The 15,814-nt window shown below is 36.8% G+C and overlaps 2 protein-coding genes across 2 annotated transcripts; both read right to left on the bottom strand.

Annotated features, from left to right (window-relative positions):
• Positions 1–2,454: 2,454 nt before the first annotated feature.
• LOC145932789 (uncharacterized) lies at positions 2,455–4,572 on the bottom strand. The gene has a single exon (XM_083032032.1). The coding sequence runs from the start codon at positions 4,570–4,572 to the stop codon at positions 2,455–2,457; it is 2,118 nt and encodes a 705-aa protein (XP_082888158.1).
• On the bottom strand, positions 4,569–7,623 carry LOC145932788 (uncharacterized). The gene is made up of 2 exons (XM_083032031.1): positions 5,619–7,623; positions 4,569–5,515 (listed from the first exon to the last, which is right to left on the bottom strand). Exons 1-2 carry the CDS (start codon positions 7,621–7,623, stop codon positions 4,569–4,571), a joined length of 2,952 nt encoding a protein of 983 aa, XP_082888157.1.
• Between the last annotated feature and the right edge of the window lie 8,191 nt (positions 7,624–15,814).

The following is a 15,814-nucleotide window of genomic DNA, read 5'->3' as shown; positions in this document are numbered from 1 at the left end:
AAAAGTAAACAAGAATAAAATTTGTAAATGTTTCAAACACACAGTTTCAACTGGTTGATGAACCAATGGTTGTAATGGTTGCATAAACGTCATATAATTGCACAAGAAGCAAAACGGATATTTAACGATACGTGCATTTTAGTCTAAGCAAATTAATAGTTTAGTTGTGTTAAATTTATGAAATAGAATTGAAAAATTAGTATCTTGCATGAATTTGTTATGATTTACATGTAATTAAGATGTTGCTCAAATGCAACTAAGGTATTGATAAGCAGGCAAGATTTCATGAAATAATATAGATAAATAAATGTTTGCATATCATTCATTCATTGATATTTTATTGTGTTTTACTTCGTTAAAATAGTTTATTGCATAATCGCGTATAATATTTGACGCGATTGAACGCAATGTTCTTCAAAAATTCAACATGAATATTGTGGTTATGAGGTTTTAGTACAATTTTAATAAAATTGACCGTGTAGTTTTTTTAATAATAATGATTTTAAAAAAAGAAAAAATTAGGACCAATTTAAAATTAAGATATTTTGAAAATTATCTGCTATCAATTTTTTTAGATACTATATATCAATAAATGATTAAAAACAGACAAAATTGAAGATTTCTGGTGTTTATGATCACTAAAATTAAAATAGAAAGATTTTCAATTATAAATATTTTTCTTAATTATATTATTTTTCTACACACATATTCAACAATTCGAGTAGCGAAATGACCCAACTAAGATTTTTCCCCTTTAGTGACTCATTTAAAGTGTCTCACTCAGCATTATATATCTGATCTTGTTAGTTTAGCTGTGTAATCTCTTTGTTTGATGGCTAAATACAAATCCAGACTTCTCAACATTTTCATTCGAATTTCTTGCGCGTCGGGCTCACGTTTATGCAAATCACTTTCTAGAATCCCATCTCTTGAATACAATTTGCTTCGACGGAACGATAAATTGTTAAATTCGGCCGTATTTAATGAAGAGGATCAGTTTCGTGATTCCCGTATAATGGTCTTTATGAATTCAAGGGTCATTCTTCGGCAAGTTTTATATATATGGTAATATATATAAGTATATTTACCATATATATAAGTTTTATTATTTAAAAAGCCTTTTAACATTCTGATTAATTTATAAAACTTTTTTTAAAAATTGGCATGCACATATCAAGGAGATAATTTACATCCTAATTAAGTGCTTATCCTGTATATATGTCCCCATTAACGAGAACAAAAAACAATTTTAATCAATTTGCGTGACGCATTGTTTGCAACTTCAGTTTATTAATCGTATAGCAACTTAGAATATTGCTATGCGATAAATAAAAAAATTACGAGTTGCTGTTGATTTTCACAAGAAGTTCACGACGAGAAGAGAAAAAGAGAAGAAATAGAAAAGTTTATTATGAAATTTTTATGGTTAATAAAATGAAAACGAGCTAAATGGTTTGTAAGAAATATACAGTTATCTTAGAAGTAATTGCCAGAATTATTAAGACACTTATCCCATTATGACACTAGACGGTGAATTTCGTTCTGGAAGAATTTCTTGAATTGCTACCAGAATTATTTTTGAACAATATTCACTTCATCATCCGAGTGAAATCTGCGATCTCGAGGTTTTTTGAGCTGTTCAAAAACGTGAAAATCGTAGAAGGATAAGTCCGGACTATATGGTGGATAGTGTAATGTTTCCTACTTGAATTGATTTATGAGATAGAGGAAAAAATCCATAAAATATTTTCAGGTAAGTTCTATTAATAATTTTTACAAATATTAGCAACTTTTATATTGTGTACACACACACACTTACATATATGTATGTTAGATAAATACCGAAATAATCTGAGAATCTGAGATATGAATTCCTTTAATGAAAACGAAAGTTTATTGCTGAGATCACTTTTATAAAGAAAATCACAAAGAACGAATACAGTAAGAACTCTCGCGATACAGAAATCTTGATACGAATTGATATATAAGAGATAGTTTTGGTAACGCGGTCGTTATTCGACTGTGTTTGATATATATCAAGGTTTTACGAGCAGCTGATTCGAAGGCCGCGAGGCCCGGCGAGGCGCGCGGTGAGACTCGTGGAATAGAAAAAATGTAAATACGCGCGGCGAGAATCCGAGCCGATGCACGGTGTTCGTACGAAATTTGATTTAAAAATAGAACGGACGAAGAAATGAAAATTAGATAGAAATAATCTAAGTTGCGCAAATTAATGATGTATTTGAACATTACCGCCCGCCTCAGGGGCGTGATAAGCGCCGCTGAAATGAATGAGAATTGATATAATGATACAAATTAAACGAATTATGCTACGAAAATAATTACAATTAGTACAAATTTAATCGAATTATGAGACAAATGACAAGTGACGCAATTGGAAATTTGACCATTAAATGCGCGTATAGAATTTGCAACGAATTGAAGTGGACAAAGTTATGAATCGATCGGAAGCGGACATAACTTGACAATCGGTCTCTTAAACTCGGATGCGGCTGTGCGCACGGTGACAACGCGGGTTCTACCGTCGGTACCGGGATGTATCGCAGTTACTCGCGCTAACGGCCACTTAGACGGTGGGAATCGTTCATCGGTAATTAGCACGAGAGAACCGAGTGAGATCGAATTGGAAGATTGCTGCCACTTATTTCGAGTTTGGAGTCGTTGCAAATATTCGGTGGACCACCGATGCCAAAAGCGTTCTACCATGTGGCGAATGAGTTGCCACCGTGATAACCGTGATATGGGAGTTTCATTCAAGGATGGTTCTGGTATTACAATTAAAGATTCGCCGACAAGAAAATGAGCGGGAGTGAGCGCGGCGACGTCGGCGGGATCATCGGAGAGCGCACAAAGTGGTCGTGAGTTCAAGACCGCCTCGATTTGTATAAGGAGGGTGTTAAACTCCTCGAAAGTTAGTACGGATTCCCCGAGAACGCGGCGAAGGTGAAATTTGACGGACTTCACCGCGGCTTCCCATTTTCCGCCGAAGTGCGGAGCGGACGGAGGGTTGAACCTCCACGATGTTCCGTCGGCGGCAAGAAGATGCGCTAGTTCGGCGACGTTTTCGGACGCGGCAGAGAACATACGACCAAGTTCCGCGTCGGCGCCCACGAAATTTGTGCCGCAGTCGCTTGTTAACGTGCTACATCGGCCGCGTCTGCCGATGAATCGTCGAAATGCGGCGAGGAATCCTGACGCGGAATAATCCGTGGCGAGCTCGAGATGAACTGCTGACGTGGTGAAGCACACGAACACGACGAGATAGCCTTTGTAAGTACGGGCATTTCGCCCACGCCAGGAGCGGAGATGAAACGGACCGGCGTAGTCTACGCCGGAGTTCAAGAATGGGCGCGTTGGTGTAACGCGCGAAGCTGGTAACGAGCCCATCATTTCACTGGCGGTTGCAGCGCGATGTCGAGCGCATCGGACGCATCTGCGGATGAAGGCACTGACTGGAGCGCGGCCGCCTAGGATCCAAAATTGTTGCCGCAAGATCGAAATAACAATTTGAACTCCTCCGTGAAGCGTCTGTCGGTGGATATCTGAAATGATGAGATGTGAAAAAGTCGAATCACGAGGCAAAATAGCGGGATGTTTACTATCCGCATCGAGGATTGAATTCTTCAGTCGTCCACCAACGCGAAGAATGCCCTCGGAGTCAACAAATGGAGCGAGTTTGAGAAGTGGATGTGGTCGAGGTAGAGTGACTCCTTGAGTGCAGAGCTCCAGTTCTCGTCCGAAATATGCCCTCTGCGTCGTCTTCAGCCAAAATTTTCGGGCATTACAGATTTCATCGGCAGTCAATGTAGCGGAGGAAGAGCAGTCACGACCTCTGAATCGGTCTGCTGCTTGAATGATCCAAGCCGTCGTGCGAAGAAGAGTCGTGAGGTTGGAAAATCGCTCTATAAGGTCCCAGCACTCAGGTGGTGTTTTTATTAGAGAAACTTGTGCTGGTTTCTGCTGGCGCTCTTCCAGGTCGGCTGCTTGATCGATCGGAGGAGCTCCTGACGGCCAGCCAACTGAGGGACCCTGAAGCCAGGGCGGTCCTTGCCACCATAGATGATGCTGATGAAGTTGCTGAGGAGTGAGGCCACGAGATAGACAATCGGCCGGATTGTCTACACCTGCGACGTGATGCCATCGAGCGTTAGGAGTTAACTCTTGAATAGTGGCGACGCGATTGCAGACGAACTCCTTCCATTGTGATGGATGTCCTTTGATCCATGCGAGGCTGATGGTAGAGTCGGTCCACAGGTGAGCAGGCACGTGGTGAAAATCGAGAACATCTCGAGTTCGAGCGAGAAGACGTGCTAGCAGAACAGCGGCTGACAGCTCCAAGCGAGGAATTGTCTGATGTTTGACTGGAGCGACCTTGCTTTTTGCCGCTAGAAGTGTAATCCTAGCATCGGCGTAATGATGAAAGGTTCGAAGATAAAGGACAGCTCCGAATGCTTCTTGAGAGGCGTCCGCAAATCCGTGGAATTCTACGCCTGATGTTGAAGGAGATGTCCCGATCCATCGAGGTACGGAGATGTCCGACAAATTCGTCATGTTTTCGTCGACGATGATCCACTCACGAGCGAGCTCTGGAGGAAGAGGGTCGTCCCATCCGACTTGAAACTTCCAAAGTCGCTGAAAATTTTTCCAACGATGGTGACGGGTGCGATCCATCCGAGAGGGTCGAACACTTTAGCTATGCGGGAGAGCGCTGATCGCTTTGTGAGCGGTCTAGATAACCTTGGCTGGCTCACGTGAAAGGCGAAGACGTCGGAATCTTGATGCCATGTGAAGCCGAGAGTTCGAGCTTCTGATGGCAGTTCTCGTGCGACTGGATGGTCGCGTTGCATCGCGATTTTTGAGAGAAGCGAGTCATCGTTTGACGCCCATTTCTGCGGTTGAAAGCCGCCCGCCTTGAGGAGTTTCACCAACTGCTGGGCCTTTGTTTGAGCTTCCTGTAGAGTGTCAGCACCAGAGAGGATGTCGTCAACATACATGTCCTTCAACAAGATTTTAGCTGCTTGCGGAAAGGTTTTTTCTTCGTCGAAGGCGAGCTGTTGCATCACTCGAAGAGCGAGATAAGGGGCACACGTTAGGCCGTATGTCACCGTGGTGAGTTGGAATTCATGAGGCTCTCCCTTTTCACTCCACAGAATTCGTTGACAGTCTCGATCATCCTGGTGAACGGATATCTGTCGGGACATTTTAATAATGTCAGCGGCGAAGGCGAAGGCGTGAGTGCGCCAGCGGAGAAGGACGGCGTCGAGATCCTGCTGCAGTTTAGGTCCAGAGTGAAGAACGTCATTGAGTGAGACACCAGAAGTTGTTTGAGCTGAGCCGTTAAAGACGACTCTTAACTTTGTCGTAGAGCTGGACTCTCGAAGAACTCCATGGTGCGGAAGATAGACTGGAGTTCTCGTAGTAGTGGGTGATGCTCGTTGCATATGACCCAAGGTCTCGTACTCCGTCATAAAATCGATGTACAGCTTGCCGAAAGCTGAATTTCGATTGATTCGATTCAGCACGACGGTGAAGAGACGAGAAGCAGAAGATCTGGATTCGCCGAGCGGCTGATGAGTTGAGCGGAACGGTATATCTACCGGAACTGTCTCGAGAATGAGTTTCAAGGAAATGTTTTTCACATTCGGTTTCGTCCGGAGTGAGATGCCTGGGTGAAGATGAAGCGATTTCTTCTTGAATCCAGAATTTTTGAAGTTCATCGTTTAGATCGACATTTGCTGTTGATTGGATGGAGAACGATGTTGGAGAAGAATCGGACGTTGAAGAACCGACAGGTCCGGAGATGATCCAGCCGAAGAGCGTATCCTGAGCGGTGAGAGCTGATGATGACTCACGATGAATGGGTCCGTGGAGGAACGACCCATAGACATCGGCGCCTAGCAAGATGTCAATGAAGCCGGGGGTTGCGAAGTTCGGATCAGCTAAAGGCAAATGATCGAGATGATTCAAGGTTGTTGTCTCTATCTTTTGCGCCGGAATACGACCGGTAATTCGAGGTAATATGAATGCCGAGACGGTGACCTCGACGGATGGATCGATGCGCGACCGAAGACGAAGAGAGACTGCTCCGCGAGTTGAGCCAACCTTTTGAGAGCCGACACTGACGATTGGCGCGGAGGCTCGGCAGCGTGGAAGGCGGAGTAGCTGCACTAACGACTCCTGGATGAGAGAGATCTCGGATCCTTGATCCAATAGCGCTCGAATTTCAATGTTATCACCTCTTTCGGTCACTAGCGTCATGCAAGCTGTTGCGAGAAGAACTTGCGGACGCTCGAGTTGAATGACGGCGTGATGCGAACGGACAGTTTCGGAGGTGGATGGTCCCGATGATGGAGCGCTGGACGATGGCGTGGTGTCCTGTGACGGTGACGTGATGGACGAAGAAGTGACCTGGCGGTGAAGCAGCGAATGATGCTGACCCTTGCAATGACGACATCTCTTCAGGGTGCGGCACTCGCTGAGGTGATGCGAACCGAGGCAATTAAAGCATAAGCTTTTGCGGTTGACGAACTCTTGACGTTCGGTGAGAGGCTTCAGAGCGAATTCTGGGCACGAAGATATATAATGTGCGGCGTTGCAGAATGAGCATTTAACTGCACTAGTCGTTGCGGCGTGAGAACGAACTATCGCCTTTGATTTTGCGTTTGACTTTGCTGCAATCGCAGCTGGTTTTGAAACGCGAGACTGAACCGTTTCTAATGCTCGAATACGACCTTCAAGGAATAATTCAAGTTGTTCGAACGTTGCAAGGTCGTTCGAATTTCCTTGCTCGAGCTCCCATGCTTCCAAGGTGTGTGTGTCAAGGCGCCGGGTTACGACGTAAACGATCAGGATGTCCCAATACTCGGTAGGCGCACCGAGGGACTCCAAGGCGCCAAGCGATTCCTTGACGGTTGACAGGAGAGTCTTGAGATCGGAGCTAGATTTTTGAGTTAGCGTCTTCAACTCGAAGATTCGCTCTAGATACGTAGCGACCAGAATTCGACGATTTTCGTACCGAGATGTGAGTGCTTGCCAGGCGCGCGAGAAATTCTCGGCTGTTACCGGTATGTTGGCGAGATATCGAGCTGCTTCTCCGATAGTTTGAGATTTCAGGTAGTGCATCTTCTCGACGCACGGGATGTCGCGATTTGATCCGACCATCGAGTGAAATAGATCGCGAAACGAAGGCCATTCGTGATAGTCACCGGAGAATTTAGGTAGACTGATTTTTGGAAGTGCGCGACCAGAGCCTGAGCGCGAGTTCTTATTTTGCATGGACTCATTTGCATCTTCATGATGTTCGAGCAACGGTTCGCGTATTTGCATAAGGCTTGACTTGGAATCGTAATACGATTCTTCGCATCTCGAATATAAGGCATCCGCAAAATATGAATGCTTACGTGTCTCGTCCGTAAGACAGCCGATGAGTTTATCGTGATGGCCTTGGAACTTTTCCCAGTTAGTCTCGAGCGTCTGAATCCGAGCATCAAGGGTGTATCGGTTGATTTTGTCTGCCCCGAGCTTCTTGGTGTTTTCGAAAGCGCGAGCGATGACACCGAACAGATGATTTTGTTTGTCTATTATCGAGCCAACTGTTGTCATCTTGACGAATCTTCGAGAAAGGTCGCGAGCACTGGTTGTCACGAATTTGAAATTTTAACGGTCGCTTAGCGATGCCGTTTAGAGCTGCGAATGCAGTTATGAGAGTGCAGTTATCAGCACGTCACTATTACACTGATAGAGCGAGCGAGAGAGAGAGAGAGAGAGAGAGAGAGAGAGAGAGAGAGAGAGAGAGAGAGAGAGAGAGAGAGAGAGCACTGTTCGCGATTAAACGAGACGAGAAAGAGAACAATGCCGAATATTGCGAACTGTCAGTGAACGCGTGAAATATCCGACACAATCCGGCTCGAAGGACCAAAAAATGTTAGATAAATGTACCGAAATAATCTGAGAATCTGAGATATGAATTCCTTTAATGAAAACGAAAGTTTATTGCTGAGATCACTTTTACAAAGAAAATCACAAAGAACGAATACAGTAAGAACTCTCGCGATACAGAAATCTTGATACGAATCGATATATAAGAGATAGTTTTGGTAACGCGGTCGTTATTCGACTGTGTTCGATATATATGTCAAGGTTTTACGAGCAGCTGATTCGAAGGCCGCGAGGCCCGGCGAGGCGCGCGGTGAGACTCGTGGAATAGAAAAAATGTAAATACGCGCGGCGAGAATCCGAGCCGATGCACGGTGTTCGTACGAAATTTGATTTAAAAATAGAACGGACGAAGAAATGAAAATTAGATAGAAATAATCTAAGTTGCGCAAATTAATGATGTATTTGAACAATGTATATAGGGTGTTCCGATAAAAGTTAACAATCTCTCGTGGATATATAGAGCGGTGAAAATAATTGTATAAGTTCTTATAAATATTTTTATAACGTAACTTATTTTTCTTAAATAACTTTTATATTGCTTTGCAGAGTTTAACAATTTGTAATAATTAATTTTATATTAAATAAAGATTTTTAAAATAGAATGATTTTCTTCATACCATGTCAGAAAGCTAGGGATACTTTTAAGCCTTCTAATCTAAAATTTTGAAGTTGATAAATTTTTTCTTATTCAAAAAAATTTTTATAGATTTTTCACATTTTTTCTAAAAAAAGAAACTCCTGTTTTATTTCGTAAAAACTAATTGTTTTCGAGGAAAATACAAAATGATACAAAGTAAATTTTTATTCAGATAATAGAACAATGATTTTGAATGATACATACATGAAATCGCATTGATTGTGTTAAAACTTATTGAAACAAAATAGATTTAGAAATTACAAGAAATGATCGATTTGACTACCTCTCACTCTAATGGTTTCTGTACACAAGACACGATAATGCATGCCGCATGGCAATCGTTAATTTGCTGCAACCGAAAATACGTTAGAGCGGGAGGAGGGAAGGTTCATATTGATTATTTTTTTAAATTTTGATTAAATTTATTTTATTTTAATAAGTTTTATTACAATCAATGCAATTTCGTATGCAATTTCAATGCAATTTCATAATTTAAAATCAGTATTTTTTATTTATTGAATAAAAGTTTACTTATTGTTATCGTTTAAATGTGTTTTCCTCGAAAACTTTTTTTTTAGAAAAGATAGGGCGAAAACAAATTTTAAAATAAAAAACTTATCAACTTCAAAGTTTTGTAGGTTACAAGACTTAAAGATGGTCTGGTTTTGGTTTTCGAACATGGTATAAAGAAATTTATCACGCTATTTTAAAGACTTTTCTTTGATATAAAAATAATTATTGCGAATTATTAAAATCTATACTAATAAAAAAGTTGTGTAGGAAAAATGCTTTTTATATTTTAACTTTAAAGACAAATATCTCTGTAAAAATACGTTGTAGAGAAAAAATTTATAAGAATTTATGATGTTATTTTTATCATTTCTATATATTCACGAAAGATTGCCCACCTTTATCGGAATCCTTTATATTGTAGAATCATTATGAGATAAGAGACAATAAGAGTCGTAGCGCTATTAATAGTAAATTTATTAAAAACAATATAAATTAAGTGAACGTTTCGATCCTTTTTTGGTCATTATTAGCGCAGAAAACAGTATTATAATAATAATTGAAACGTATGCATTTAAAGTAGAATTATTCGCTTGTGTTATAAATCATGGGTATGTCGAAATCTTAAAATTAATTAATCGCAGTTAAATATCAATCGATCTGCCAGTTCTATTCGATGTTGTTCAAGAATAACTATCAATTATTCTTCTCCAACCTTTATTGATATTGACTTTATATTGGGTGCTTTCCAGCAACGACACAGAGCGACACAGTATCATTCTATCTTTGTTGTTTACTGGTATTGAAAAAATATAGAATGACGCTGTGTCGTTGCTGGAAAGCACTCATTGTGTATGTGTGTGTGTGTATGTGTGTGTATGTGCGCGCGCGCGCATGTGTACAGGGTGATTCCTAAGTGCAAAAAATGTAATGGGTATTCTTTGTCTGAAAGTATTTTGTTTCTAAAATATCAAATTTTGGAGAAAAAAATAAAATTTTTTTAAATCTGAGAAAACGCTTAAGGACCGTCTACAATGGCAGTAGCAGTAGGTCATAGTAGTCGTAAGCGAAATGAATCAAATCCATTTCCTACGGATTTCGTGTGTTCTACGGCGGACGCGCATACGCAGTCACGGAAGAATTCTGTGTTCTTAATTCTGATTGCGCGTCCGCCGTAGAACGTACGTCATAGCCGAAATGGATTTGGTTCATTTCGCTTAGGCCCGTTCTACAATACGTCGTATGTCGCAGTCGGATGTCGGAACGTAAGCGATTGAGGAAATTTTGTTTTCGAAAAAGAAATTTTTTCATTGGATCATCGCTTATGTTCCGACATCCGACTGCGACATACGACGTATTGTAGAACGGGCCTTAAGGGGATCCTAGTCGGATGGTCGAACTCCGATAGGTTAGCACCACACATATCCAAACATATACACGTATACACATATACACACGATAGGTTAGCACCACACATATCCAACATATGCACGTATGCACACATATGCGTGAAAATGTTTTTAATATATAACTTTTTTATTAGACTTGCAATCTCACTTTTTATTGTTTACTAATATTTCTTCATGTTAACCCTATCGCGTATACTATATTTTATGCACAGATAAACTGCAGAACTATTTTTATTAAATAAGTATTATTACGAGCTGACATGAAAGAAGCCGATAACAAAACTGTAATTTTTGATTTTTATATGATTTATATATGGAATTATAGCTAACGCGGTCCGTTTTTATAAGTACTTTAATCGTGGAAAAGGATTTATTGATCTGTATAGTCAATAAAAAGATATCCCAAAATAATAAAGTTGGTTCTGCCGTACCGACAGAACTAACTTTAGGATCCGACTAGGATCCCCTTAAGGGCCTTCTACAATGGAGTGTCGTAGGCCGTAATCGTAAGAAATTGACTTATCACACTTGATTATTTTTGAAATAATCGACTGTGGTTCGTCAATTTCTTACGACTACGGCCTACGACACTCCATTGTAGAAGGCCCTTTAGGGCCTTCGCACACACTTTCCGTAACCGTAATTATAACCGTAACGTAAGGATTCGATCAATCACGTTGCTCGATTCGGCTGTCCGTAACCGTAGCCGTAAGAATCGAGCAACGCGATTGGTCAAATCCTTACGTTACGGTTATGGAAATTCGTCTGCGAAAGCCTTTCCGACTGCTACGACCTCCTGCAACTGCCATTGTAGACGGCCCTTTAGAGATATTTTGAATAAAAATAAAATTTAAATAAAATATTTTTGTGTTTTCTCAGTTTTTCGAAATTTTAATTTTTTTCTCAAATTTGACACCCTGTATTTTAAATATAAAGCACTATAAAATATATGTTAATAGAATATTTTATATATAAAATAAGTCAAGGAATATTCTCTTACATTTTTTGTAATTACTTAGGAATTTACTGCGCATATACATACATACACACAGAGTGGTTCATTTTAATTTTAGCAGTCAAAAAGAAATTATTTTACGAAAAAAGTTTTAAATAAAAATTGTAGAATTTAAAAAGGTTTAATTGTTGGCTTTGTCAGATTGCTTTTATATTGCCAAAGTCATGTATCTCTAATTTTTAATATATTATCTTTTTTATTAATTAATTTCAACAACTTTTGTTTGAAACATTTTCTTATTTGCCTAATATTTCTTTAGGTATTCAAGGAAAACTTGACAACTTTTGTTAACTTGATGACAAAATTTTTTCTTCAAAATCTTTATGTATACACAAGTACTTAAACAAATTTTTCCAAATTTGGAGCACAATTACTGCTACATATATTCTTAAAATTAAATGAAGTCAAAAAGTTCTGTATCATTTTTCTTTCCGACAAACAGTTATCAAAATATTGTAAGCTATTGAAAACGTGTTTTTTTTCGATGTTTTGGAACATTCTGAACACATTGATGTCGAAAACTGAATTTGTAATTTTTTCACGAAAACAAAACTTCCTCTATGAGGAAGCAAAAAAGTGATGTAATAAAGAATGAGAGTTTTATTTTAAAAAATAAAGTTGACTTTAATCTGACCTTGGCAATGCCATCTAAAGTTAAATAGATAAAGCTAATAATTAGATTGTCTTAAAACTTATAACTTTTAACATCTTTTTGTAAACAATTTAAAATATTTTTTTGTAAAATGATTTCTTTTTAAAATGTATTAATAATACTTAACTATTAAGATTAAAATAAATCACTCTACATAATAATTTTCTTAAATTAAAATATATTAATATTTATTTGTTTTTGTTTCAGGTACACGGAGGATAACTCTTTAAAAAAATAGAAGTTTGGACGTGTATGCAAATATATATTCTTTGTTTAAATTATTATTGCAAGTTTAATATAGTTTAAGTATAATTAAGTTTAAATTTAATTGTATATATATATATATACTTTTATCTTTTATTTTACTATTTTGCTTTCGTTTTTGTATCATTTCAATACTGTTTATTATTTGTTTTTGCATTATATAGTTATCATAATATATTAAACTTAAAAAATATAGACATCTATTACGTTAATTCAATTTGTATAATTTAATTTGTAAATAAAATTTAAAGTACGAAATAAAAGATTAAATAATAGTAATAATAATATTGATAATGACGATTACGACTATAATAATGATGATGACAATGATGATGATGATGACAATGATGATGATGATGACAATGATGATGATGATGATGATGACAATGATGATGATGATGACAATGATGATGATGATGATAATGATAATGATGACGATTATGACGATGATGATTGTGATGATCATTAATAATAACTAATTGTAAGATATTTATGATAAATAATATTACTTAAAATACTTATATATTTATATATATGTATGTAATAAATATTAATTACCAATAAACTAATTTACAATAATTATAATACAATAATTCATTAATTATTATATGATTAATAATTTAAAATAAATTTAATTAAATAGATAACTTAGATCAATAATAAAGATAATTATAATAATTGCATTTAATAATTATCTATACATAGTGTATATATTTATATATTTCAAAACGTACATATTTATATTTTTAATATGCCTAGACATAAAATAGAACGAAGTTTAGAAAAAGAAGAAAGATTGAAGAAACAACAACGTCGTGAAAAAAAAGCGGAATATCAACGTCAGCGTCGACAAGCTAAGAAAATAGTAAATGGTAATAGTAATTTACAAGAGAAAATTAATGAAGGATATAATATTATTGATCTTGCAAGTGTTAGTGAAATGCATGATGATCATGTAACAACAGATGTTATTCCAATACGTCAAAATCGTGTAGAATATCAATTTCAATATCGATCGCGGAACAAAAGGCAACCACAATTAAATATAAATAATATAACATTGAATAATATAGTAGAATATTATATTGGTTCTATGGATATATATTGTATTCATTGTAATGCAAAGCATTTCGCCGCTGAAAAAATATCGAATAAAGGATGTTCATTTCACGATTGTTGTAATCATGGTTCAGTATATTTACAATCAATGCCTGAACCTCCTCAATTTATTCGGACATTATTTGACGGTAATCATGCAAAATCAAATAATTTTTTTCAACATATTCGTAGTTACAATAGCTCGTTTTCATTTGCATCGTTTAACGCTAATTTAATTAATTTTCAAAATAGGCGACCTGGTCCATATTGTTTCAAAATACAAGGACAGATTTATTATCAAATTAATACAACATTATATGCTGCAGAAAATGAGAGTCCAACTTATGGTCAACTTTTTATTGTTGATTCGAATGAAGCAATAAATCATCGTATTAATCAGAATTCTTGTTTGGATTTTGAAATCGTACAAAATCTTGAACAAATAATGCGAGAATTTAATGTATTTGCTCAATCTTATCAAATGATGGGTGAAGAATTAGAAAATCAACAAACGGAATCAGGTGAATTATTACCGGAATTACAATTATTATTTACTTTAAAACCAGGTATGGATAGACGTCGTTATAATGCTCAAAGAACTAATGAAGTTGCTGCTGTTTTTTGTACTACTGCTGATGGTGAAATTCCAGAGTCATACGTTACAATACGTAATAGAAATACTAAAACTTTACAAAATGTTAGTATTATGGATCCAAATGTTGAACCATGGATATATCCATTGTTTTATCCATTTGGTACTCAAGGATGGCATCGTTATTTAACAAAAATAAATAGTGATAGACGAATAACTAGAGGACAGTATATTAAATATCGTATGGCTATTCGTGATGAATTTAATGTTTTTTTATTAGGACGTCGCTTATTTCAGCAATGGCTTGTAGATAATTATGTAAAAATGGAAAAAGATAGAATTGATTATTGTAAAAATCATCAAAAAGAATTACGTTCCGAAACATACCAAGGATTAAGAGATTATTTACAAACTACGGCGAATAACTTAAATGGACGTATTGGAAAAATGGTTATACTTCCTTCCACGTTTATTGGATCGCCGCGTAATATGTTACAACATTATCAAGATGCAATGACAATTGTTAGTAAATTTGGTAAGCCAGACCTTTTTATTACTATGACTTGCAATCCAAAATGGCGTGAAATCGAAGAAAATCTATTGCCTGGTCAACAAGCTTCTGATAGACCTGATATTTGTTCTCGTGTTTTTAATATTAAAAAAGATTATTTAATTGATTTAACTATAAAGCAAAAATTTTTTGGTGAAGTTGCAGCGTTTGTATACGTTATTGAATTTCAAAAACGCGGTTTACCACATATTCATTTGTTGATTACTTTAAAATACAATTTTAAAATTACAACTCCACAGATTGTTGATAAATATATTTCTGCTGAAATTCCTGATCCTGATGAAAATCGTATTTTACATAATATAATTATGAAACATATGATTCATGGACCTTGTGGCGATTGGTGCTTGGTAGATGGACGTTGTTCGAAACACTTTCCAAAATCATTTCTTGAAGAGACTAGAATGGATGAAAATGCTTATCCTTATTATCGTAGACGAGATAATGGTAGAAATTTTGAACGTCCTGGCGGATATAAAGTTGATAATCGTTATGTTGTTCCATATTGTCCTATTTTATCGATTATATTTAATTGTCATATTAACGTTGAGATAGTTTCAAGTATTAAATCGGTTAAATATTTGTATAAATATATTTATAAAGGACACGATGTTGCTGCTATAACCATTGAACCAGTAACAGAAAATGTAATTATTGATCATGATGAGATATATAATTATATCGAAGCTCGTTATGTTGGACCTATAGAAGCCATTTGGCGTATTCTTGGTAAAAAGTTACAAGATAAAAGTCATACTATAATGCGTTTGCCAGTCCATCTTCCTAATGAACAAAATATTATAATCGAAAATGAGAATATTGACGACGTTATGACATCTGCTTTAAATCAAGTTACTATGTTAATAGATTATTTCTCATTGAACTTACGAGATGAAGAAGCAAGACAATATTTATATATAGAAATTCCACGCTATTATACATTTAAAAAAGAAAAAATTAATGATAGAAATATATCGCGTTGGGTTAAACGCAAAAGTCATTTTAATTGTGTAGGACGAATATATTCCGTTAGTCCAGCACAAACAGAATTATATCATTTGCGATTATTATTACTTACAGTAAAGGGGGCTACAAGTTTTAATGATT

Source organism: Prenolepis imparis, unplaced genomic scaffold, assembly GCF_030444845.1.
Source record: "Prenolepis imparis isolate NDT839.2.m4 unplaced genomic scaffold, iyPreImpa1.0 SCAF_2, whole genome shotgun sequence".
NCBI classification, from domain to species: Eukaryota; Metazoa; Arthropoda; class Insecta; order Hymenoptera; family Formicidae; genus Prenolepis; species Prenolepis imparis.
The sequence above is the reverse complement of the archived record's forward strand: the minus strand, read 5'-3'. Positions and strand labels throughout refer to the sequence as shown.

What these genes read in the sequence shown, in the direction of transcription:
- LOC145932789 (XM_083032032.1), bottom strand. Translation starts at nt 4,572, where the DNA reads ATGACGAATTTGTCGGACATCTCCGTACCTCGATGGATCGGGACATCT.
- LOC145932788 (XM_083032031.1), bottom strand. Translation starts at nt 7,623, where the DNA reads ATGACAACAGTTGGCTCGATAATAGACAAACAAAATCATCTGTTCGGT. An exon ending in TCATTCTCGAGACAGTTCCG is followed by an intron (nt 5,516 to 5,618) that starts GTAGATATACCG and finishes ATCGAAATTCAG; the next exon opens with CTTTCGGCAAGCTGTACATC.